Source organism: Thalassophryne amazonica, chromosome 6 (genome assembly GCF_902500255.1).
Source record: "Thalassophryne amazonica chromosome 6, fThaAma1.1, whole genome shotgun sequence".
In the NCBI taxonomy this organism is placed as follows: domain Eukaryota; kingdom Metazoa; phylum Chordata; class Actinopteri; order Batrachoidiformes; family Batrachoididae; genus Thalassophryne; species Thalassophryne amazonica.
The window spans coordinates 35,421,847-35,448,571 of NC_047108.1; the positions used below are offsets into that span (position 1 = coordinate 35,421,847).

Consider the following 26,725-nt stretch of genomic DNA (forward strand, 5'->3'; position numbering starts at 1 on the left):
TTAAAAGATATATGAAAATTCAGTAAGGTATATCTTATATTCCAATTCTAAGGTGGAACTATGCTAGCATACTAAGGTATATCTAAATATCTAAAAAGGAAGAGTAAAATAGAAGAGTAGAGTAGAGCCACTTAGGTGCCTGGTCTTGAGAACCAGGGATGGTATATTATATATATATTAACTTTGTACAAATGACAGACGCGACATTAATGGAGTTATTCTATCAGTATTAATTTTATTTATAACTCAAAACCGTAAGTCAGCACTGCTTTATTTTCCAAGACCTCCGCTTCACGGCAACGCTGTTATTGAGTAAAGAGTTGAGCTTCGCTGCTCCTCTCAACTGCTTCGCTGCTGGAAGCTATGTAATAAACAGGAGCTTCCAGCAGTGGGCAGGGCGCTCAAAGACAGAAGTGCCGATTCATTGTTTGGGTCTGTAGTCGCCTTTGATGCTACCAGAAGCGATTGTGGTGTTAAAACTCAAAATCAGCAAGTGTACCGGAAACAATACTGGAAGTTATTGGTTATCTGTAGCTTCTGATAAATTTTTGGGTGGTTTATCAGTTTACCTTTATAAAAGATAACTTTTCAGTTAGCTCATTATCTGTTACTGAAGCAATTTTTTTGGTTAGCTGTGCCCACCACTGCCTCCAAGCCTACACCCAATCTCAGCAGCCAAATGATGGCTGTAGGACTGGTTACTTTGAGCAGCTGTGTAATTTTCTGCCAGGGTGTTGGACATCTCGAGAGTTCTGGTGGCAGATCCACCAGTTGTTGTTGTTGTCCATTCAGCTGCTCCCTTTTTGTTCAGGGTGGCCACAGCGGATACAGCCAGTTCTGCACTGGCATTTGGCACAAGTTTTACGCCAGATGCCCTTCCTGACGCAACTCCAGTTTTACCTGGAGAAACACACAGCTGCTGGTGTTCCAAAGAGGTCTCCTATCCAAGTACTAACCAGATGCTGCACTCCTTAGCTCCTGAGATTTGACGGGATCAGGCTGACACAGAGCAGACCGGCTGCTGGTGGCTGATCCACCAGTAAACCACCAAAATTCATTGCAATTGCAAAGGTGCTGAAATAGCTGAAAGTCATGAAAGTTTCAGAGATCTGTGTTATTGAGACTGAATTCTTCCAGTTGGTATGAGATTCTGTTTTCCAAGCATTGCAAGCAATCTTTTCTTCCATGTGGGAGACCAGTTTGATTCCAAGGTGAGACATGTTTGCTGTCCCTCTTTGGACCGTAAAGACTGATCACATGGATTGCAATAAGTACAGAGGCTCTCTGTGCTGAGATACATCCATGCAATGGTCGTTCTGAGTAGGATTCAAACTCAGATGTTTACTGCTCAGTGACCAGAGCAATCAATGGTAATTAACGACTGCATCTTACCTTTGCATGTACTCACTAAGGGTGGGTAAGGGTGAATATCAGCAGTGATTCTTTGTAGCTCATTTTGATTTTCATAAAACATTTAATTCAGTTGGTTTGACTGCACTGTGGGACATCCTGAGAACTCACATGATCCCCAATACAGTGGTGGACATAACTGGCCTACACACAGGTACTGTACAAGTATGGTGTGAGTGCGGAATCTAAAAACCTCACATTGATGCATTTATCAGGGGTGTGTTTTGGTCGCTACTCTCTTCAATGCTTGCATGGACTGGGTGTTGAGTAAGACTGTGGTATCCAACAACTTGGGTGTCTTCTTTCAGTAATGAAAGGTTCAGTGAACTTGACTTTGCAGATAATACGTTGATGTCTGTGGAATCAATGATGACGTGACTGCAGCATTTCAGAATCTGATCCCTGAGCACTTCAGATCTCAGTATGGATCTGAGACAGCTGAAGACCGTTGAGCAATTCCACCAATGCTGCCTGAGGAGTATCCTCCACATCAGGTGAGAGGACAACTGTACCAACATCAGCATTCTGGCTGAAGCCAAGCTCCAGAGCATTGAGTGTGTCATCATCAAGAACCAGCTTTGGTCGCTGGGTCACGTTGTTCAGACAAATGACAGCCGACTTCACAAGCAGGTCTTCTATTCCCAGCGGAGCGAATGTTAACTGTCCGGAGGAGGGCAGCAAAAACACTACAATGACCTCCTGAAGTACAACCTCAAAAATTGCTCCATCAAATGAAAAATGAAAAAGCGAGGGACTGAGCAAGCTGGCGAGCAATGATCCACACAGAAGTAGAAGTCCCCCCCCAAAAAATGCAGATAAACAACAAAGAGAAGGAAGAAGGAGAGACAGCACGATCCTGAACGGCAGTAGCTTCCTGCAGCAACTACATGCAGCATCTGTCAGAAACAGTGAGTGTCAAGACTGGGCCTGTTCAGTCATTTCTGCATCCACCATCCTGTCTGGGAATTAATCAAGAGACATTCTTCTTTGCCAAAAAGGGATTGCCACAACAATGACCATGTGGGGCACTTCTCTGTACATGACCCTGTACCAAGGTTGCTCAACATTGCGGACCCTAGCAACTGTAAAAGGCCCTCTTTTTAAATGGCAGCAATAGATGGATGCCTACTTTTGGGAGGTTGGTGTGCACTAATCATGTGACTGCGTGGCTACAAACCAGGAGACAGGGTGGAGGCATGTGCCACCAATGCATACTTCCAGACCTGACTGATTTAAATATCCCAAAAGTGCTTTTTCTTGCATGTAGACCAGTGTAATATGTGAGATGTTAAAAGGAATCATCCACCTAGACACACAACAATATCAGTTAAGTGATATACAGCGTATACTACTGGCATGGTATACTACTAATGGTATATATGTATAAATATCTAAACAGAGGTGAAGGTTTTATCAACCATAAATTACTGAAGGTGAAAATGAGCACAAAGAGCAGCTTTTTGCTTTCACTGTATTTGCAAATCAGGTGGGCAGTCCTGGAATTACACATTTGACTATAGCACAGCAGATAGGCAAAATAATTGCGCATTTTTGTGATAAAAGCAAGAAATTTGGCACACATATTCTAAATGAACTAATATCAGATGTAGAGGCATCCTGGAGCTGACCTCTAATGACCTACAGGGGTCAATGAAGAATTACACAGGGGTCAAAATTAAAAAAATATTGCAAATGTACTGAAAGGTATGCCATATGTGTTTGATCATAAAGAGTTGAAAAAGGTATAGTTTAGCTTATCTGTGACTGAACGCCATAGAGTTATGTCGTAAAAAGCGCAAGAATGATGACAAAGATCAATTTCAGTTTGTACAATAGTGTTATTATTGATTGAGCTAATAGAATTAATAAATGGAATAAACTTGACTTGTTTGACTTAAGGTCAAACAAGGCTGCCATCTATTGAATTCTGTGACATGTGTTACCCTGTAACATGATAAGCATGACACATGGTACAAGGTGTTCCTTTTTAAAACCCTATTAACTGAACCAATAATTTACATCACTTTTGTACCAAAATTGGAACAACTTTAACTTTCGACCCCTGTACAAACTAAATTGACCCGTGTCATCCTTCTTGCTGCTTTTACCCCATAAATCCACTCATAGATCCCACATTCACTCATGTAGTCCAAAAATTGCTATGGAAATTTTAGCTAAACTGCCCTCCTACTAGGAAATACCTCTTCAGCAATGCAACACACGATTAGTGACATTCCAGGTCTTTTGGTGTTCCTGAACTCAGCAATGTGTCATTTCTTTGTAAGAATATGACACACTGGTGAGATTATTAATATTAACAAGAGCATTAAAATATATTATGTATTAACTAATCACACCTAATCTTTGCACTAAGATTCTAAGTGTATACCCTCACAGAAACATTTCTTTGAAAAGGTAATCCTCCTTTTGAATTTACTCAAGTTCACTAGAAGACCTATTTGGCAAATTGAAGGTCACTATTGCCCATCTACACTGATGCGGCAATTATTCTCTCCATGATCAATTATTCTACAAGATAATCAAGTAATATGATAGGACTGTGATTTACTGAAACAGGTACAGAAAGTTCTCAGAAGAAAACAAGCATAACAAGAGCAATCTGAAGGTTTCTGTTGTCTGTCAATCTAGATCACCTCCAAAATTCATTGGTGTCTTCCATGCCCTAATATCTATCTGTGGTGCAAATCTGTTGAGAATCCGTGAAGCAGTTTTGATGTAATCCTTCAAAGCCTATATAAAATGAAATCTTGATCCAGAATCCGGATCCGGATCACCTCCAAAATTTTATGGAATCTTCCATGGCCTAATATCTGTATGGTGAAAATTTTATCAAAATCCTTGCAGTAGTTTTGACGTAATCCTGCTAACAGACAGACAGACAAATAAATATAAGTTACTTTACTTCCTACAATGCAACCAGTGTCGTTTTAGCTAACATTACACCAAGGATTAATAGGGCCTTGTACACACAGTACTTACAAAATACTGTAATTCTATGTCAATAAGTTGCAGTTTAAGCCCATGTTCATGATTTGTTTTCAACATCTGTACAAAGGTTAATATACCATTGTGCAAATATCTACAGACCTGACTGCATTTAAAGGACATGTCCCACCAAAATCATAACAATTCAGATTTAGGCTATACTTCCGTAAAAAAAAAAAAAAAAAACAACAAAAAAAAAACTTCTGAGCTTTTATTTGAAAGTGATGGCTCAGATTTACAGAGGAGATGACACACGTCACCTCGAAACTCTTAACTTTGTCAGAGTCTGTCGAATTTTGGAACTTAAAGTGTCGTGATGCTGCTATTTGTGTCACAGGATGCTGGTTTACTGCTGCTGTGATCACAGATGTGGACTGTCTCCATCACGCTGTTTTTATGGACCGCCTGGACGTACAGATGTATATCTCATATTGGAAAATCTAAGAAGACACTATTTTCAGGAGATAATGGACTCTCTAACATGACACAATCATGACAGAATTTCAGCTGACGGCAGAGCTGCATGGGATTTTTTGACCGCACAATCAGAACCTGCTGGCAAGTGTACCTGGACATTATTCTCTGGCCAGCTATCCGTACCTGAGGACAAGCAGAACTTGAAAATAATCAGGGCTGCTGCTTTTACCGTGACTGCATCAAAATGAACAGTTATCACTTATAAACGAGTCATCGTAACATGACATCACACTTATGTAAACTTTGTAATTAATCTGTGCCTCAGTTCTTAATGTTAGCAGTTACATTCCATTCTGAGTTACTCACCACTTTCCAAACTATGATTTGGAATCCTGGCCAGTTCATTACTTGAGCACATATCCAGACTCTTGCTCCACTGCTGAGTTACGTCAAGGCTGGAAGGCCCCGGGCTATTCTGTGGAGTCTTTGATGGAGTGGACAAAGGTGTGGTTGATGGGGTTCTATCTGTGGAGTGGAGTGCTGGAGGCGCAGAGCTTGTACCATCTTCCTGTGGCTGGTTGCCATTGCCATTCACCAAAGTACTGTCTCTATCTCTCAACAGCTTAGCACCATTTTTTGCCTTTTTGAACAGTACAGAAGTGCGTCTGCCGACTCCCCCAGTGGCAGGTCGTTGCAGGGAACTTAGCACTGGGAGACCACTTGATGCTGCCAAAGTTTCACTGTGCAAACTGGGAACCGGTGACAGCAGCCGCTCCTGTGATTTAGTGCAATTAATGTTCTCTCTCATACCGTCTGAATGGTCGTCGTCTAACCTGAGACATTTGAAGGGCCAGTTTGGGGGCTGGGGATCCCCAGTAATTGGCCGCAGGGTGGGAGGCTCCAAAGGTGCATCACCCTGCCACGGAGGAGCTGGCCCAGTGGGTTCCAGTGTTGGAGGAGAAGTGGATTTGATGTCTTCTGAAAGATGAGGGGAGAAAAATGTAATTTAGTTTCACTTTGTTCATTTCAAATATCCATTCATTATGCAGGGTGAGGTGGTGGCGTAGTATTCACACTGAAAATGATGTCAATTTTTAATGATTCACACTTCATTTTGATGAAATACCACAGCCAACGGTAACTGAAGATTCTGTTGGTATGAAACGATTTATCAAGACAAGTGAATAAATATCTTTGCTCTCACAAATATAAGTTGAATGTAGCCCTGCAACATGGTACTAAGACATTCATTTATGATCTCCTGACAGCAATCACAACTCCTCTTCTGCCTTTCTGTTTCACTACACTAGTCTGCTGTCTGCAGTAGGATGATATGGGATGACTGCATATGGCCAATGGAGTGTGGTGAACCCATGACAGTGATGTATAGAAGGGGTGCAGACAACATGAGTGCACTTGGAGAGAAACGTTGTGAGGCAGCCATGGCTAAGGAGACTGTGGACCCCTACTTACTAGACTGCAGACAGTGGGGTGGTTGGTGCGTAGGGGGACCCTGGCTCAATTACCTGAGGACAATGTTCTGTTAGCTCACGTTCACAACTGGTCTCATTGAAAAAAAAAAGTTACTTTTTACAAAGCTACATGCATTGGAAATTCATACTGATGAAACTTCAGTGCTTCTCATCAGCCACCTTTATCAGAAGAGGAAAGGCAGTTGTCTGCCTTCAGGTCAGTATCCTCATCCTCCTGCTCTTCGTCTTCTTTCAGATGGCCATTATGAAGAATGTGGTGGGGGTTCTGGCCTTGTCGATGGCGAACGTTGTTGATCTCGCGCCGAAGCAGACGTATGCGACGGGTTCGGGCCCCACTGTATCGCATGGAGTTGACAAAATCCAGCTTGTCAAGCAGCTCCTTCAGCTGTTCCTCCACGGTCATATGAAGCCGGTTATCTGGATCCAGGATACTGTCAACTGGGGAGGAGAGAAAACAGTTAGCTAAAAATGGTCAACAGCATCCATTTTTTAATAAGTATATATATATATACATATATATATATATATACACACACACACACACACACACACACACACACACACACAGTTCCATGTAAAAGTTTGGGTACCCCTGATAATTTACACGATTTTCCTTTATAAATCATTGGTTGTTTGGATCAGCAATTTCAGTTAAATATATCATATAGCAAATAAACACAGTGATATTTGAGAAGTGAAATCAAGTTTATAGGATTTACAGAAAGTGTGCAATAAATCTTTAAACAAAAATAGGCAGGTGCATTAATTTGGCTCCCCAACAGAAAAAAAAATACAATATTCAGTAGGTCCTCCTTTTGCAGAAATAACAGCCTCTAAACGCATCCTATTGCTTCCAATGAGAGTCTGGATTCTGGATGAAGGTATTTTGGATCATTCGTCTTTACAAAACATCTCCAGTTCAGTCAGGTTTGTTGGTTTCCGAGCTTGGACAGCCCGCTTAAAAATCACACCACAGATTTTCAATAATATTCAGTTCTGGGGACTGAGATGGCCATTCCACAATGTTGTATTTGGTCCTCTGCATGAATGCCTTAGTAGATTGTAAGCAGTGTTTAGGGTCGTTGTCTTGTTGAAAGATCCAGCCCTGGCGCAACTTCAACTTTGTCACTGATTCTTGAACATTGTGTTCAAGAATCTGCTGATATTGACAGGAATCCATGTGACCCTCAACTTTTAACAAGATTCCCAGTACTTGCACTGGCCACACAGCCCCACAACATGATGGAACCACCTCCAAATTTTACCGCCCCTTGTTATGCCCAAATAACTCAATTTTAGTTCCATCAGTCCACAGCACCTTATTCCAAAATGATGCTGGCTTGTCCAAATGTGCTTTAGCATACCTCAAGTGACTGTTTGTGGCGTGTATGCAGAAAGGGCTTCCTCTGCATTATAGCATCTCCTCTATACCACTTCAGGTGAGTCATGATGAAGTGGTATAGAGGAGGGTTTTCTTTCACCAAAACATTAAATCTAGGCTTCCATTTCAGACATACCTTCTAGCAAATTGCAGATGAACTTTCAGGTCTTCTTTTAATAAAAACCTCCTCTGTGCCACTTCATAATGAAGCTGTACAACTGTGGATACAAAATGCAAAACATGCACTATGCACAATTCCCCAATCACAGCCAGAGAAGCCTAAAATGTTTTCTGGGTATCTTGGTGGCTTTCCTCACTGTTCTCCTTCTTGCACAGTCACTCAGTTTTTGAGAACTGTCTACTCCACACAGATTTACCATAGAGTGCCATACTGTTTGTATTTCTTCATAATTGATGTAAATAAAGTTCAACACACATTCGCTGACTTGGAAATGTTCATGTATCCATCCCGACTTGTCTATAGAAAACTAGCAATGAAACTGATTATTTACAAGTATTATACCAAAAGGGGCCATTACTGAGTATAAGGAAGATAATTTTAGAAATTTTTATATTGAAAAGCCTGATTTGCTTTTTGTATATGAAATGGCATAAACAACTTACAATGCGTGAAATACCACGGGCCGAATACTTTTGCAAGCCACTGTATTTGCTCAAGTCCCACCACTGACTTACCATCCTCCCATGTGCAGTTATAAAAGTCTTGTGTCTGTGGAGATTCTGGAAGGTGCATGCCAGTCTCAATGTCTAGACCAGTGTTGGTAGCTTGCCGCTGAGCATGGCGAAGTATGGCTCCTCCGAGATCTCGAAGTCGCAGTGCTGCCTGGTGGAAAACTGTGTCCTTGTTGTTGTAGAGAAGGCAGTTGGACATCATCAAGTTGAAGTCGGCCTCTAGGTCAGCCACAGAGTGGTAATCATAATTCTCCAGCTTTTTGCGCATCGTAGAAAAGTCCATGGGATGCCTAACAAACTCTAAATAATCAGGGACCTAAGGACAACAAAACTCCCATGAAATGGTGATGAAGACTCAAACAAGAGATGCAAAGGAATTTGATGTATTTAAAAATACAACAACAATGTTACAATACCCTCTGCCATATAAGCATTGTCTTCTTCATAATTTTCAATTGTTTAACTGGCAGCCCAGTGCAAACTATTACACACACACACACACACACACAGAAAGAGTTGTGCTCACAGGTTTACATACCCTGACAGAATTTTTTTTGTTTTTTGGGGGGGGGGGCATTTTTCAGAGAATATGAATGATAACACAAAAACTTTTTCCCCCATTCATGGTTAGTGGTTGTGTGAAGCCATTTATTGTCAAACAACTGTGTTTACTCTTTGTAAATCATACTGACAACAGAAACTAACCAAATGAATCTGATCAAAAGTTTACATACCCTGGTGATTTTGGCCTGATAACATGCACACAAGTTGACACAAACAGGTCTGAATGGTTACTAAAGGTAACCAGCCTCACCTGTGATCTGTTTGTTTGTAATCAGTGTCTGTGAATAAAAGGTCAGCGAGTTTCTGGGCTCCTGAGAGATTCTGGTATCTTTCATCCAGTGCTGCACTGATATTTCTGGTTACTAAATCATGGGGAAAGCAAAAGAACTGTCAAAGGATCTGCGAGAAAAGATAACTGAACTGTATAGAATAGAAAAGAGATATAAAAAGATAGCCAAGAACCTAAGAATGCCAAGCACCAGTGTTCAAACTCTGATCAAGAAGTGGAAAATGAGGGAAAACAAATCACGGTCAGGTAGACTAACAAAAATTTCAGCAACAACTGCTAGGAAAATTGTTTGCGATGCAAAGAAAAACCCACAAATAACTTCAACTGAAATATAGGACTCTCTGAAACAAAGTGGTGTGGCTATTTTCAAGATGCACACTCAGGAGGCACTTGAAGAAAAATGAGCTGCATGGTTGACTCACCAGAAAAAAAGCCATTACTACGCAAATGCCACAACGTATCTCGCTTACACCAAACAGCACAGAAAACAAAGTAATTTGGAGTGATGAGACCAAAATTGAACTTTTTGGCCACAACCACAAACGTTATACTTGGAGAGGAGTCAACAAGGCCTATGATGAAAGGTACACTATTCCTACTGTGAAACAAGGAGGTGGTTCACTGATGTTTTTAGGATGTGTGAGCTACAAAGGCACAGGAAACTTGATGGCAGGATGAATGCAGCATGTTATCCGAAAATACTAGAGGAAATTTTGCACTCATCAGCCCGGAAGCTGCGGAGGGATGTACTTGGACATTCAAACATGACAACGATCCAAAACACAAGGCCAAGTCGATCTGTTATTGGCTACAGCAGAATAAAGTAAAGGTTCTGGATTGGCCATCTCAGTCTCCTGACCTGAGTATCATTGAGCTACTCTGGGTGATCTCAACGTGCAGTTCATGCAAGACAGCCCAGGAAATTACAGGAACTGGAGGCTTTTTGCCAAGACGAATGGGCAGCTTTACCATCAGAGAAAATAAAGAGCCTCATCCACAACTACCACAAAGCAAGCTGTCGTTGATATTAAAGGGGCAATACACGGTATTAAGAACTGAGGTTTGTAAACTTTTGATCATGGTCATTTGGGTAGTTCATTCATATTCTCTGGAAAATGGCCAAAAAAAAAAAATCTGCCAGCATATGTACACTGTTGAGCACAACTCTGTGACTCTTTAAAAGCACTGCCGCTGTTGGTGCGATCATCAGGCTATGTGATCAATCAGGTCCTGAAATGCTGTGATGACTTTTAAAGCGTGGTCGCTGTTGGTGTGATCAGACACCTGACTGCAGTCAACTGGCACTTTAAAAGTTTAAATCATCACAGTGCTTCAATATTCAGGTCATCACAGATCTGATCAGGTTTGATCAGATCAGCGGACCTGATCAGGAAGCAACCAGCACTTTAAAAGTTTAAAGAGTAGCAGCACTTCATTCACAGCAGTGTTTACTACAGCCAGCCTCTTCAGCATTCTGTACACAATGAAAATGGTCCACCATGTACAAAAAAAAAAAAAAAAAAAATCAATCAAATAAAATAATGTTAAATTGCTCTGTTTTTGACCTGCACCACACCGTTCAGTACCGACCTGAACCAGTCAGTGGAAAATGGGGCTGTCGGCATACGTTGGTCATTAAGGTGTGACAGCTGCATTAATTTATGCCAGTGTTTTTAATAAATGGTTTGACAGAGCAACCATATGCTATTATAAGCAAGTCTAGGAATGCAACCATGCGCCATCACACACCAGCCTGCACAGGGAACAGATTCTGAACTTTGTGATCTGATTACGAGCGGAAAACGTGAGTGCCGTTTGCTTGTCATGAACCATTTTGAGAACAGAGCGCCCTTCCACAGAGGCAGAAAATAGCAGCTATGGCTACATACGTGGGAGTAATGCAACTGTAAAAACCTCATGATACAGTCCACTGTTTTCCAAGCACACAATGTGTTCTGCACAGCTGGCAGGAGTGAACTGAAAAAGAGTTGAATAATGGCAAGGGCTACAAGCATATATTAAAAGCAAACATACGCAACTGCAAGTAAATATACAAACGCAACGACAAAATTACGCATGAAAAATGCAGAGTATGCATGCATTTTGGGCATATTCTAAACCCAACACAACGCAACTCCACGTTTGCGCTGGTGTGAAAGGGGCTAAAGACAACGAGCAGCCAACTGAACCAATTACATTATTCTGTGAACTCAAACTCCGGTGTGAACAAGTTTGTGTCACTAGCCAAAATACCAGTCGATTACAATACATAATGCTAAAGTTAAAAAAGTGTGACCATATTCAGAGAATGAATTGTTTGCAAAAGACTAAGTTGAACAAATGAAAACATTTTAAATAGAAATACATGTCAGATCAAATCCAATGATAATGCATTTATTGTCTTTCAGACATCATCATGTTCATTATCATGTTCACTATGCACCAAAACCCACATCGCCAAATACATGAGCCACATAGGAGCTTTGAGTGACAGCTCATGTGTTGATGCTTTTTTCTTGCTCCTATGTTGCCACTGTGGTCAACCAGAGGCTTTTTATTACAAATATCTGTAATAACATGGCTTGTTGTGTGGTTATTTCAGAACAGTTTCTCTGAGACTTGGGTGTGCTGCAACTGTGCTGAGTGAATTTGTTGTGTGATGCAATTTTGGATGCTGATGGTGTTAGCATATGTAGCTGCTATTGGTACCTTAAGCCCCATTTCCATAGAGCGGTCTGGGTTGGTACTCCACGACATGGCTCAGGTTGGAACGGCTTGGCTTGTGCTTCCACTGCCAGAAGTGCCCTTTTGTTTGGTAGGTGGAGCATGTAGATGTTGACATGCATGTCATTGAGAACGCGTACGCTGTTGCGCGGCCTCACCCCTCCACACAGAAGCCAAACAGAGTAATTTAACATTTTTTAAAAATGTAATTAAATTTTTGTCTTGGTGGATCATGGGATTTATTTTCATTGCATACAGAATGCTAAAGAGTCGACTGATGCCTGTGTTTAATGCTGGCGTGAATGAATGAGGCACTTTGACTCTTTCAACTTTTAAAAATATAAAGTAATGCTAAAATACCCTCGGCAGAATAATTATGTACCTTTTAATGGCATCTGCGTGTGTGTGCGCATACATGAGCTTTTAAAAAGACCATAAGTTACCTTTGACTGCTGGTGATGTGCGTGCACGCTGACGTTTTAGAAGTGTTTCTTACTAGCTTTAACATAATATATTATATGCTATACGTTAGATTTACACAGAAATATTGTGTAACTGAGCAAAGTGATGAATGCGTGCAATCGGGGATCCACAAATGCTGAATCACACGTCACAGAATTTTCAGTTTTGCAAATGCCTTTTTTTTAACAAATGAAAAAAGTATATATTTACAAATACATATTTATTTGTAAAAACCAACACACAAGTTACAAATCAGAAATTTGCGTTTGTTGAGCAACACACCATGTGTACAAAGGGATATTTGTAAATCACCCTCTGTGCATTTGCAAGTATTAATGAGACAAATTTGACTCCATAATACAGGCTGAGTCACAATTTAGGGTCTGCACCCTTCTAAGGGCTGTGTCCCATGAAACTCTTCAGGCTTTAGCCCTTCAGACACTGGCAGCTGAACAAACCACAGCCCACAGTTTTCCTGTTGCATCATTAACTTTCCCCCATCCCTACCCCCAATCGCCTGGCAACTTTAACAGCTACACACACCAAGCTAGCATAGTGGGCATAACATGTAGTTTAGTAATCATTTGTTTTCAGGGGAAAGAAGGCTGCACGTTGGTCCCTTGACAAGTAGTCTTTGAAATGGGACAGCCTACATGCGGCACTTATGACATTCACGATTGATGATTACAGCCTTCAAAGCATGCAGTCTCTGAACTAGGACACATCCACAGACTCATCCATGCTCCACCCCTTTACCCCCTATAAGGGCTGCAGGGACACACACACACACACACACACACACACACACACACACACACACACACACACACACACACACACACACACACACACACACACACACACACACACACACACACACACACACACACACCACTTTATATGCAGGATTAAGAAGCAGTTTTGTATCCTAAAAGATTGACAGAATTCAAAAACAGAAAAGACAGCGCTCTCTCTCTCTGTCTCTCATCAATTTTCAATTTCAATGGAGCTTTATTGACATGGGAGACATATGTTTACATTGTCAAAGCAAGTGTTAAGAGTAAAAATCTCTCTGTCTCTCTCTCGCTCGCTCTCTTTTTTGCCCTCTCTCTCTCTCTCTCTCTCTCGCTGTTTTCCTGCTGTGCAAACTTGTAACTTTTTGGAAACACAAAGCCTTTCAACTGTAAAATAAACCGTGAATTTCTAAATGTATCACCAGCGATGCTCATGCAACAAACTCTAGATTAATACTGAAGGGTTTTAATGGAGATTTTTTTTTCCCTTTCAGAGGACAGAATCTTTGTTCGACTGTCCTCCTCAGCTGCACGCTGAGCTGACTTCATGGTGTTTCACAGCCATGGGAGGCTGAAGCGGCTAACTTTTCAGCACACATTTTCAGCAACAATTCAGTTAATTTTTCGGAAAATCTGTGTTCGATGAACAGACAATTTGAATCCGAGAGCCGGGCAGAAATTTGGCGCTACCCTTGGCTTAGAAAATTGCAAAGAGAGCTCTCTCAAACAGCTCAGCTTCAGAACCCCCCCCCCCCCCATGCTTGGCAGCAAACAAAGCAGAGAGCAAGCAGCAGCAGTTCAGAGGTTTTACAGTGGCTCCTCTCCGGTATCGGAAAACGTTGCAGGATGTATCGGTATTTTTCAATACTTGAATTATGTCGGTATTGTGAATATGAATATGAGTTGCATCTGGAATTCTGTCTAAGGATCTGTCTCTGGATTGGATCGGTCGCATCCTTAGACAGAATTCCTGCTTTATATATGTTAATGCCTTTTCATGTCCAACCGGGTGTTAACACGCCGAGATGCAACGCATATTCAATCCAGACATTAAAGGTCTCTTTCATGTCCCCCACAAACTGCGGGTAGCAGCGACCACCTGTACTTTGTCAGATGCAAATGATCAATGGCACAGATCAAAGCCTGTCGCCCGAGTCTCACTGTCCCTTCTTTGTTCACTGAAACAAAGCATTTCCTACTTCATTGTTTACTAACTTGTATAAATGCTGTTTAGGAAGCTATTCACTTTGAACCTCACTCAGTGTATGGACTTATTTTTCTCTCATGCTCGCCTTCCACGGCACTGAGATATGTAGGGGTCTTGCTCAATGGCATGCTGTAGATCACCAGGAGCTTGGCTCCAAAGTTCCACAGTGGCGACCCACAACTTCCACATTGGTGCCCCACGACATGAGTCGTGAACCTCTACACATGACAGACACAATGACACTGACAATAACAGTGGTAGTGAAGTGACAAAGTGTTATTATAACTAGATCCAGCTCCAAACTACACTGGATACAGCTCGTGAAAGTCGAGTCAACACATTGTAATAACTGAAATGGGGCTGGCAGGGATGTGTAACCATTCATACAATGGTTTCTTTGACATGATCATGTAAACCAGGAACATCCAGCCCTGATCCTGGAGAGTCCCTGCCCTACCTACTTTCATGTGATGATAAATGCTAGTTTAACAGTTCTTGATTTGCTAAGCACACATGCACAAGTTAATTACTTTTGAGTTGAGCAGAGATCGTTATAAAACATGGATTGCAGGTGCCCTCCAAGAGCAGGGACTAAAAACACCTCTGACACAAGTGATACATTTCATTGATCAATATGATTCCAACCCAAGGCATAAAAATCATTCATGTAAACATCTTGTGTCTGTAAAGATCTGACCTCTGTGATATTGACTGACTGTGCAAAGATCTGGGCCATGTCTTTCTCCTGTAGCTGGTCCAATGTACAGCGGAGCAACACCATCATTGGAGTCAACTGCATCTCCAAAGCTGCCTGGTGAACTTTGACCTTGTAAAAGTAAAATGATACGAGGGAGGAAATAAAATAATATCAATAATAATTATGATAAAGACAGAAAAGACCATATAGAAATAGTACACAATTCCAATTCAGCTTGGGACTCTGACAAGGACGGTCGCATTCCTCCGATCTCCTCTCCTCCTTTTTCTGTTCTCTATCTCTGCTCTGACCTTCAAAGTCACAGCTTCACCAGACTATGAATTCTTCAAATTAAGATTTGGATTAACCATGGACTTGATCAGCTGGTCTCTCAACACTACTGACACCATTTTTTTCGACAAGGAAATCAGGCCTGGGAGACCGTGCGTGCCCTGATGGAACCTACCCAGCGGGCTATGCTCTCGACGCCTGAGAGAATGGGGTGTGACATGCTGGCTCCACTCTCTGTGGAAGACATTGAAAATTTATTTCTATTCGCTTTTATGGTGAGAGGTTTGGTGCTGATTGGTTTGTGCGGTGCCCTGACCCATGGGAATATTAGCAAGACGGATGCTTCCAGAATCTCGTCCCCTCATCTGTCCATCATGATTAATGAGTTGGGCAATGCTGTGAAATCTCAGAATTGTGTGAACGGTTGAACTCAAACGCAAAATGGATACCATATTGGAGCATATGGCTGCATTGCAAGGAATGTTCTACTGAGGACCGGAGAATATTCTTCATAAATTTGGACTCTAGGCGGTCAGAGGTGCAGTAAACGGAATTCTGTATCTCTCCACCCAGCATCAACATGGCAGCCTTATCAGCTCCTGAAGGCCAAATACTCTGCTTTTCCCCCAGAAGGATCTACGGTCTTGGTGAAGGAATTAAAATAAGGTCCCCCTTATTATCCATCTACCCCCCCCCCCCCAACCTGCTGTTGACTATCAAAGTCAGATTTTAAACACACAAAGACAGAAACTGAAACTTAACTTACCTGCACACGACGCATGTCTCCCTCCCTCCATCCCTATTACCCCCCACCCCCGTGTTTTTCCATTCCCCTCACCCTGGCTTCCTCCCTGCCACCTCGAAGCCAGCGTGGTTTTTACTGCAGCAGCCTTCAACTCCCCAAGCTGGGCGGCGCAGGCCCCTCCTGTTGCAGCCTTCACCCACTTTACCTCAATTCAAATGACGGACTGCTTCAAGTTTAGTGCACATAAGCAATGTCAAATGTATATGCATCGTCTTTAATTCTGATGTGTGCCATTATTACGGTAAACAAGCAATAAATGTGGATAAATTGCTGTATTTTGACTGAGGTAACTGGAGTGTAAACGTAATTCCGTTGTTGTTGCACTCGTGTAATGACAATGACAATAAATCTCATTTCTCATCTCTCTCAATATTAAGTGACGTTGTACTGGCCATTCACTCCCAAGTGGCAAGCAAGCCACAGTGAGCATGCACGTGTCATGACACAGACATAAAGAAGTTGATAGTAAACTAAGAAGTCATCAGGAAGGCACACTTGTGCTGTATTATGATCAAGAGGTGAGAAGGAGTGAGGAGTGAGAAGCTGGATGTCTAGAAACTTGCTACTTTTAAACTCAGATAAGACTGAAATGATGGTTCTTGGTCCAGTGAGACATCGGCATCAATTTGACCAGTGAACACTTAGCCTAGGCTTGTGTATCATACATCACACGGACAAAGTGAGGACCCTTGGGGTAATTTTTGACCGTACGTTGTCCTTTGGCCTCCACATTAGAAATATTACGAGGACTGCTTTCTTCCACTTGTGAAATATAGCAAAGATTCGTCCCACCCTGTCTATGGCTGATGCTGAGACCCTGATCCATGCATTTATCTCTTCTAGACTGGATTACTGCAATGTTTTATTTTCTGCTTTACCACAGTCTAGCATTACGGGTCTCCAATTGGTTCAAAATGCTGTTGCCAGACTTCTGTCACAAAGCAGAAAGTTCGACCACATTACTTACACCGATTTTGGCATCCCTTCACTGGCTTCCTGTCCCAGTGAGATCAGATTTTATGGTTCTGCTACTAGTCTATAAAACTGTTCATGGACTGGCACCTCCCTACCTAGCTGACCTAATTAAACCTTATGTACCGGCCCGGGCTTTGCATTCTCAGGGTGCAGGACTACTTTGTGTCCCTAGGGTGAATAAGAAGTCTGCGGGTCACAGAGCTTTCTCTTTTCGTGCCCCTGTTCTGTGGAATGATCTCCCTGTGTCAATAAAACAGTCAGATTCTGTGGAGACTTTCAAGTCCAGACTTAAGACGCACTTATTTTCCCTTTCGTATGGCTAGCATACTGGCATAGTATAGTTCTATGCTTTTCACTCTTTTAATTCATTTTATTAGGATATGAGCGGGCCGCAGCCTCAACTTTACCTAAATTCTGGGTCTTTTAGTTAAGCTCAGGGGCTAGTGGTCGGCGATTACCTTTGTATTTCCTGTTTTTCTTGTTTAATGCTGACAAATTATATTGTATTTCTTGTCTTTCTGATGCTTGATTCTGTTTTTTTTTCCTCTCTATTTAAGGTGCAGCTCCATCCTTAAATGGGTGTGGTATTTACGCTAGAGACCCTCCTGTCCTGTGCACCAACTTTTCCTGTATATTTGTTTTGTGAATTGTTCTGTAATTTATGTCTGTAGCATGGCCCAAGCAGAGGATCACCCCTTTGAGTCGGGTCTGAGTTTTTCCTTACCACTGTTGCTGTGGGGGTTAGTAAGCTTAGATCTTACTTGTGTGAAGCGCCTTGAAGCAACTCTGTTGATGAATGAAAATAAATTGAAATTGAGGCATAAATCAACATGTTCTCAGGATGGTTGTTGATTCCACGCTATCCTTTGATTTACATGTTAGAGAGATGATAAAAAATACACTAAATTCTGCCCATTTTGGAACACAGAATTTTTTTTCCTTTTAATCGCTCTTATTGTGAAATTAAAAATGAAAATGAGAAGCGCACACACATCAAAATCCCCCCCATGCATTTTTAAAAAATTTTACAGATCACAATGGACAATGATGAAGCTCTTTACTGAGACGAGACCCAGCACCTGACAGGATGGTATGCAACCAATGACTTGGTTCTGAACATCTGCAAGTCCAAGGAGGTCACTGTGGACTACAGAAGGTCCAGAAAGACAGAACATGCTCCTCTCTTTATCCATGGGGAGGCAGTAGAGCAGGTGGACAACATTAGATTCCTGGGCATCCACGTCACATCAGATCTGACCTGGTCTTTGCATACATCCTGCCTGGTGAAGAAAGCCCAGCAAAGACTTTTTCCTCAGGAAACTGAAACTGGCTGGACTTTCCTCTTGGCTGCTAACAAACGTTTATAGGGCTACAACAGATGGCATCCTTTCCCAGAGTGCCACAGTGTGGTATGGGAGCTGGACGGCAAAGGACAGGAAGAACTTGGCCCGGGTAGTGAGAACAGCTCAGAGGATTGTGGGAGGTCCTCTCCTGGATGTGAACTCAATATATGCTGGCCGGGTCCAGAGGAGGGCTAGGCGTATTGCAATGGATCCCACCCATCCAGGAAATGGACTGTTTGTACCACATCCACCGAAGAAACAGTACAGTAACATAAGAACTCGGACCACAAGACAGAGACAGTTTTTTCCCCAGAGCTGTGAAATCCATCTCCCCCATTTCCACACATCATTCTCCTGTAGTCACGAAGCACCCCCACACCCCTGCACACATCCATACAAATATCTTACAATGTAGTCAGTTACACTCCTTGCCCCTCTACACACACACACACACACGTCATTTGATGACACTCATTCCCCCGCAGAGGCTCTTGGTGCTGCACTTTAGTATATTTGCCAATGCCCAATGCTTAATTTGTTGTATCTGCACGTGTTTACATCTTATACATACACCATCTGTATACATTTACTTTGTTTCTTACATTAATTGCCGAGAGCTTCTGAAAGGAATTATGGAGTTATGTGTTGGCAGAATTACAATCAAAAATTCTACCTACCTACCTACCTATCTATCTATCTATCTATGTGTGTACACGCTGTCTGATCCATGGATTATTAAGTCCCTTCTTTGTATCGATAAAAATTAAAACTCTTTAAGGTCAGAATAAAAACAAGCTGTGGTTTGAGTAATATTCCCAGAAGAATAGTGATTTTTTTTTTTTTGCATTTCACTTAAGTTCTTTTCTCATTGTAAAGATAACACCCACCCCACAGTCAAAATCTAATGATGCCACGACAGAATTTTTTCAATTTTCAATTTATTTTCATTTATATAGCGCCAAATCACAACAGAGTTGCCTCAAAGCACTTCACACAGGTAAAGTCTAACCTTGCCAACCCCCAGAGCAACAGTGGTAAGGAAAAACTCCCTCTGAGGAAGAAACCTCAAGCATACCAGACTCAAAGGAGTGACCCTCTGCTTGGACAATGCTACAACATAAATTACAGAACAATTCACAGACAAATACACAAGAAATGCTATTGGCGCACAGGACAGGAGGATCGCCAACACGAATACAACCCCTGGCAAAAATTATGGAATCACCGGCCTCGGAGGATGTTCATTCAGTTGTTTAATTTTGTAGAAAAAAAGCAGATCACAGACATGACACAAAACTAAAGTCATTTCAAATGGCAACTTTCTGACTTTAACACTATAAGAAATCAGGAAAAAAAAATTGTGGCAGTCAGTAACGGTTACTTTTTTAGACCAAGCAGAGGGAAAAAAATATGGAATCACTCAATTCTGAGGAAAAAATTATGGAATCATGAAAAACAAAAGAACGCTCCAACACATCACTAGTATTTTGTTGCACCATCTCTGGCTTTTATAACAGCTTGCAGTCTCTGAGGCATGGACTTAATGAGTGACAAACAGTACTCGTCATCAATCTGGCTCCAACTTTCTCTGATTGCTGTTGCCAGATCAGCTTTGCAGGTTGGAGCCTTGTCATGGACCATTTTCTTCAACTTCCACCAAAGATTTTCAATTGGATTAAGATCCGGACTATTTGCAGACCATGACATTGACCTTATGTTTCTTTTTGCAAGGAATGTTTTCACAGTTTTTGCTCTATGGCAAGATGCATTATCATCTTGAAAAATGATTTCATCATCCCCAAACATCCTTTCAATTGATGGGATAAGAAAAGTGTCCAAAATATCAATGTAAACTTGTGCATTTATTGATGATGTAATGACAGCCATCTCCCCAGTGCCTTTACCTGACATGCAGCCCCATATCATCAATGACTGTGGAAATTTACATGTTCTCTTCAGGCAGTCATCTTTATAAATCTCATTGGAACGGCACCAAACAAAAGTTCCAGCATCATCACCTTGCCCAATGCAGATTCGAGATTCATCACTGAATGACTTTCATCCAGTTATCCACAGTCCACGATTGCTTTTCCTTAGCCCATTGTAACCTTGTTTTTATGTTTAGGTGTTAATGATCTGATGATGATTAGGTCTTGTCTCAGAGTGATGCTGAAAAACTAATTCATGCATTTATTTCCTCTAGGCTGGACTATTGTAATTCATTATTATCAGGTTGTCCTAAAAGTTCCCTAAAAAGCCTTCAGTTAATTCAAAATGCTGCAGCTAGAGTACTGACGGGGACTAGAAGGAGAGAGCATATCTCACCCATATTGGCCTCTCTTCATTGGCTTCCTGTTAATTCAAGAATAGAATTTAAAATTCTTCTTCTTACTTATAAGGTTTTGAATAATCAGGTCCCATCTTATCTTAGGGACCTCGTAGTACCATATCACCCCAATAGAGCGCTTCGCTCTCAGACTGCAGGCTTACTTGTAGTTCCTAGGGTTTGTAAGAGTAGAATGGGAGGCAGAGCCTTCAGCTTTCAGGCTCCTCTCCTGTGGAACCAGCTCCCAATTCAGATCAGGGAGACAGACACCCTCTCTACTTTTAAGATTAGGCTTAAAACTTTCCTTTTTGCTAAAGCTTATAGTTAGGGCTGGATCAGGTGACCCTGAACCATCCCTTAGTTATGCTGCTATAGACGTAGACTGCTGGGGGGTTCCCATGATGCACTGTTTCTTTCTCTTTTTGCTCTGTATGCACCACTCTGCATTTAATCATTAGTGATCGATCTCTGCTCCCCTCCACACCATGTCTTTTTCCTGGTTCTCTCCCTCAGCCCCAACCAGTCCCAGCAGAAGACTGCCCCTCCCTGAGCCTGGTTCTGCTGGAGGTTTCTTCCTGTTAAAAGGGAGTTTTTCCTTCCCACTGTAGCCAAGTGCTTGCTCACAGGGGGTCGTTTTGACCGTTGGGGTTTTACATAATTATTGTATGGCCTTGCCTTACAATATAAAGCGCCTTGGGGCAACTGTTTGTTGTGATTTGGCGCTATATAAAAAAATTGATTGATTGATTGAATGATGGCTTTTGTTTAGCTTTTCTGTATGTAAATCCCATTTCCTTTAGGCGGTTTCTTACAGTTCGGTCACAGACGTTGACTCCAGTTTCCTCCCATTCGTTCCTCATTTGTTTTGTTGTGCATTTTCGATTTTTGAGACATATTGCTTTAAGTTTTCTGTCTTGACGCTTTGATGTCTTCCTTGGTCTACCAGTATGTTTGCTTTTAACAACCTTCCCATGTTGTTTGTATTTGGTCCAGAGTTTAGACACAGCTGACTGTGAACAACCAACATCTTTTGCAACATTGCGTGATGATTTACCCTCTTAAGAGTTTGATAATCCTCGTTTCAATTGACATCTCTCGTGTTGGAGCCATGATTCATGTCAGTCCACTTGGTGCAACAGCTCTCCAAGGTGTGATCACTCCTTTTTAGATGCAGACTAATGAGCAGATCTGATTTGATGCAGGTGTTAGTTTTGGGTATGAAAATTTATAGGGTGATTCCATAATTTATTCCTCAGAATTGAGTGAGTCCATATTTTTCTCCCTCTGCTTGGTCTAAAAAAGTAACCGTTACTGACTGCCACAATTTTTGTTTTCTTGATTTCTTATAGTTTCTTAAAGCCAGAAAGTTGCCATTTGAAATGACTTTAGTTTTGTGTCATGTCAATCAATCAATCAATCAATTTTATTTATATAGCGCCAAATCACAACAAACAGTTGCCCCAAGGCGCTTTATATTGTAAGGCAAGGCCATACAATAATTACGTAAAAACCCCAATGGTCAAAATGACCCCCTGTGAGCAAGCACTTGGCGACAGTGGGAAGGAAAAACTCCCTTTTAACAGGAAGAAACCTCCAGCAGAACCAGGCTCAGGGAGGGGCAGTCTTCTGGTGGGACTGGTTGGGGCTGAGGGAGAGAACCAGGAAAAAGACATGCTGTGGAGGGGAGCAGAGATCAATCACTAATGATTAAATGCAGAGTGGTGCATACAGAGCAAAAAGAGAAAGAAACACTCAGTGCATCATGGGAACCCCCCAGCAGTCTAAGTCTATAGCAGCATAACTAAGGGATGGTTCAGGGTCACCTGATCCAGCCCTAACTATAAACTTTAGCAAAAATGAAAGTTTTAAGCCTAATCTTAAAAGTAGAGAGGGTGTCTGTCTCCCTGATCCGAATTGGGAGCTGGTTCCACAGGAGAGGAGCCTGAAAGCTGAAGGCTCTGCCTCCCATTCTACTCTTACAAACCCTAGGAACTACAAGTAAGCCTGCAGTCTGAGAGCGAAGCGCTCTATTGGGGTGATATGGTACTATGAGGTCCCTAAGATAAGATGGGACCTGATTATTCAAAACCTTATAAGTAAGAAGAAGAATTTTAAATTCTATTCTAGAATTAACAGGAAGCCAATGAAGAGAGGCCAATATGGGTGAGATATGCTCTCTCCTTCTAGTCCCCGTCAGTACTCTAGCTGCAGCATTTTGAATTAACTGAAGGCTTTTCAGGGAACTTTTAGGACAACCTGATAATAATGAATTACAATAGTCCAGCCTAGAGGAAATAAATGCATGAATTAGTTTTTCAGCATCACTCTGAGACAAGACCTTTCTAATTTTAGAGATATTGCGTAAATGCAAAAAAGCAGTCTTACATATTTGTTTAATATGCTCTTTGAATGACATATCCTGATCAAAAATGACTCCAAGATTTCTCACAGTATTACTAGAGGTCAGGGTAATGCCATCCAGAGTAAGAATCTGGTTAGACACCATGTTTCTAAGATTTGTGGGGCCAAGTACAATAACTTCAGTTTTATCCGAGTTTAAAAGCAGGAAATTAGAGGTCATCCATGTCCTTATGTCTGTAAGACAATCCTGCAGTTTAGCTAATTGGTGTGTGTCCTCTGGCTTCATGGATAGATAAAGCTGGGTATCATCTGCGTAACAATGTCTGTGATCTGCTTTTTTTTCTGCAAAATTAAACAACTGAATGAACATCCTCCGAGGCCGGTGATTCCATAATTATTGCCAGGGGTTGTACAACTCCCATCTCTGGATGGAGCTGCACCTTAAACAGAGAAAAAAACAGCATCAGGCATCAGAAAGACAAAAAATACTGTATAATTTACCAGCATTAAACAACTAGAAAAACAGAGAAATACTAAGGTGATCGCAGGCCACTAGCCCTAAAGAAGAAGCAAATGGGCGGGGCCTTCAGAGCAGACGACGGGACTCGCTCATTTGTTCTCTCCTGATCAGGAATAGAAATTCAGTGTCTTCTGCGTGATTATTTTCTGTGTGTTAATTGAGTTGTTCTTTTCAGGTGCAACTCTGAAAAACTCTGACATCTTGGTCCTTCGAGCCGGATGCCAATAGACCGGAAACTCGTTGGCCCGTGACGGAGGACCCCCGTGGAGTCTGCGGCCGCGGCCTGGGAACCAGTTCCCGCAGACCCTTTTCTGGGGGATGGGTCTCCTCCCTAACGGGTCGACGCTTAGTGGGGTGAAGGCATTCGAATTCAGCAGCAAAGTCTGATCACGGGAGAGAACTGAATTTCTTTACGTGCACGTGTGTGCGTGTGGCCGGGACCACCGTGAGGAAAAAACCCTGTAATGTCTTGGTTCGTCTCTTGGCTTAAACACTGTAAGGTGTGAGGCAAAAGCCTGGCTGTAAAGTGTTAAATTTTACTTTCTGGAAAAAAAAAAAGAAAATCAGGTGGCACAGCGGAGCCGTGCGCTCGCGCTCCGTGCTTTTTCCATTCCCACTGTGTCAGACACCTGATGTGGGCAGTCAGCTCCGTGCGGAGCCGACAGCGGTTTACAACTGGGAAAACAAAAAGCAAGAGACAACTACAGAGACCACTTTCGGGTCCGGAACAGCGTGTAAAAAAAACTGTACAGTGTTAGGTCGGTGAAACCTTCAGCGGATGAGCCGTAAAACTCTGATTAAAAACCGGTTGGAGCAGAAAGCGTGATAACAGCGGAGCTAAAACTTGATAACAGCTGAAGTGCGGCGGTGAGAATGTGTTTGTGTGAATGTGTGTGCTTTTATGAATGAGAATGTGCACAACTGAATCGCGGGGGGCCTGTCACCTGTATTAACCCATAGGCAAGAACGAAGCCCCTGACGGTGAAGTAGGTTGTAAGCGTTCTCTACGCACCACACCTGTTTGCAAGCCTACAAGTTTGAAAAGAAGCCCTAAGCAAGGTCACCCACCTCTCAGAGGTCAAAGTGGTGACACTTTTCAGGCTGATCTTCGACCAAACAGTGAAAAAAGAACAACAACCTGTTCATTTAGATCTCCCTATGAGATAACCCCACGAACAGCTAAAATGGGTCACAGTTGTTGTTCTCACAGCCAACATGACACACAGTCAAATGATGTTAGGTACATGGAGACAGAAGATCCAGCATCACTTGAACACATAAAAATGTGGCGAGAGACAGTTAACTTCGCGGAAAAATTACAGTTAAACTCCACAACAAAGTCGTTTGATACCATAAAAGAGAACACCAGTGATTTTACAAAAAGGCAAGAGAGATGTGGAGTGAAAAATACACCAGACCATGCTTTTGCACCAAACACAGCAGCTTTTAAACCTGCCGGAGCAGTCATACCGATGTGTGAGGAAGAAGTGTATTTTGTAGGCAAAGGTCAGCGCCGCAGAGTGGCCAGAGGCAAAGCCTGTGGGCGTGAAATAAAGAGGAAATTGACATGTTGGAAGTGTGGGTAAAATGGGCACTTTGCGCGTGAATGTACACATTCCCAAAGATAAGGAGTCCACCATTTTCAACATGAATTTTGTTTATGTACACATAAGGTTGCAGTTCTTTCTTTTCTAGAAGATTATGCTTATCAATTTTTCCTTACTTTTTATTCTGTTGTTGCTATATAGACAGATTGTGGGTAATTATTGTGATTTGTTTTAGATAAAACTGTCAAGGTCACAGTTTCTGGTGCTCCAACATTTTAAAGTGTGGAGTTAAGATACTGAGAAATAACTGCACATTAATCAATTTTGTACGTGTATGCGAGTGTGAGTTGATGTCCAGAGTAAAAGACAGAGTATTCTGAGGGAGAATCTGTTGATGAAATAAAACTTTTCAGCTTGTTAAGATGATAACTCAAAGACAATAAATACTATCATCTTCCTACTTTCCATATTGAATGATCATATAACTGGGATGAAGTGGTTAAAATATGGTTGATTTTTGTACACTGGATAAGGTGTAAAAGTTGGTTAGTTTCGCCTACTTAACAGATTTTAAGCAAAGCTGATCAAGATTATATTCCAGTGATTAATGATTGGATTTATTGTTGTGTGGTATATTTTTGTAAATATTTTTGCGTGGTATTGGTTTGAAATTTGTGTGGGTTGGTTCTTTTCTGTATGGGGAGAAAAAATTTAGATTGACATTGCAGTATTTGGCCAATCTTGCCCAGTTCCCCAGTATACATATTAAATGCTGCTAAAAGACTGAAAAATTGTTGATTGACTGATCCACTAATTATGTTTGATGGCACATAACAGACAGAAGGGAGCAGTGGTTGTGGTAGATTCTCTGGGGACTATTAAAAACTGATTGTGAGACTGTGATTGCATACCCAGTTCTTGACCTCCGGGCCCCAAACAGCCTGACAGAAGGTTGGCAAAAGAAAAAAAAAAAGTCTCCTATCAGTTCACTGTAATTAATAGTTCCGTTGAGTTCTACGTGTCTACATGTGTGTATAGTATGTTGCATGTAATGTAACACAGGTCTTCTTTGGACCTGTGGATGTTTTTTTGGTTTTTATTTTAGAAGAGTTGGGTTATTTTACTTGTTTGTTGTAGCAGTTGTGGTATTCTGTTCCTGGTCTGCGGTGTTGGAGGAGCGTGTATACACACAGCTGCTGAGGGAAGCTCTAAATGCTCACTTCCCTCCTCCTCCTCCTCCTTCTGCCGCTACACACCCCAACAACTTGAGAAATTGAGAAACACTGCATCGATGTTTTGTTGTGCTTTAACACATGAAATACAGGGGTTTTACATGTAATTGCTTACATGTAATTGATACTAGTGTTTTAAAAGTGTTTGTTACTGTTAAATTTAGAGAGATATTGTTTATTTGATGTTA

General features: G+C 41.7%; 1 protein-coding gene across 3 annotated transcripts in view; it reads right to left on the bottom strand.

Annotated features, from left to right (window-relative positions):
- The window catches only part of brpf3b (bromodomain and PHD finger containing, 3b), a 57,857-nt gene that overhangs the window by 13,616 nt on the left and 17,516 nt on the right, over window positions 1–26,725 (bottom strand). For 2 of the 3 annotated variants that reach the window (XM_034171983.1, XM_034171981.1), the window contains exons 6-9: window positions 15,138–15,266; window positions 8,404–8,716; window positions 6,486–6,764; window positions 5,200–5,811 (exon numbers count right to left, since the gene is read on the bottom strand). In XM_034171983.1, the coding sequence (XP_034027874.1) occupies window positions 5,200–5,811; window positions 6,486–6,764; window positions 8,404–8,716; window positions 15,138–15,266 (1,333 nt within the window). The remainder of the gene's footprint in view (window positions 1–5,199; window positions 5,812–6,485; window positions 6,765–8,403; window positions 8,717–15,137; window positions 15,267–26,725) is intronic. The other variant, XM_034171982.1, reaches the window with a different exon arrangement.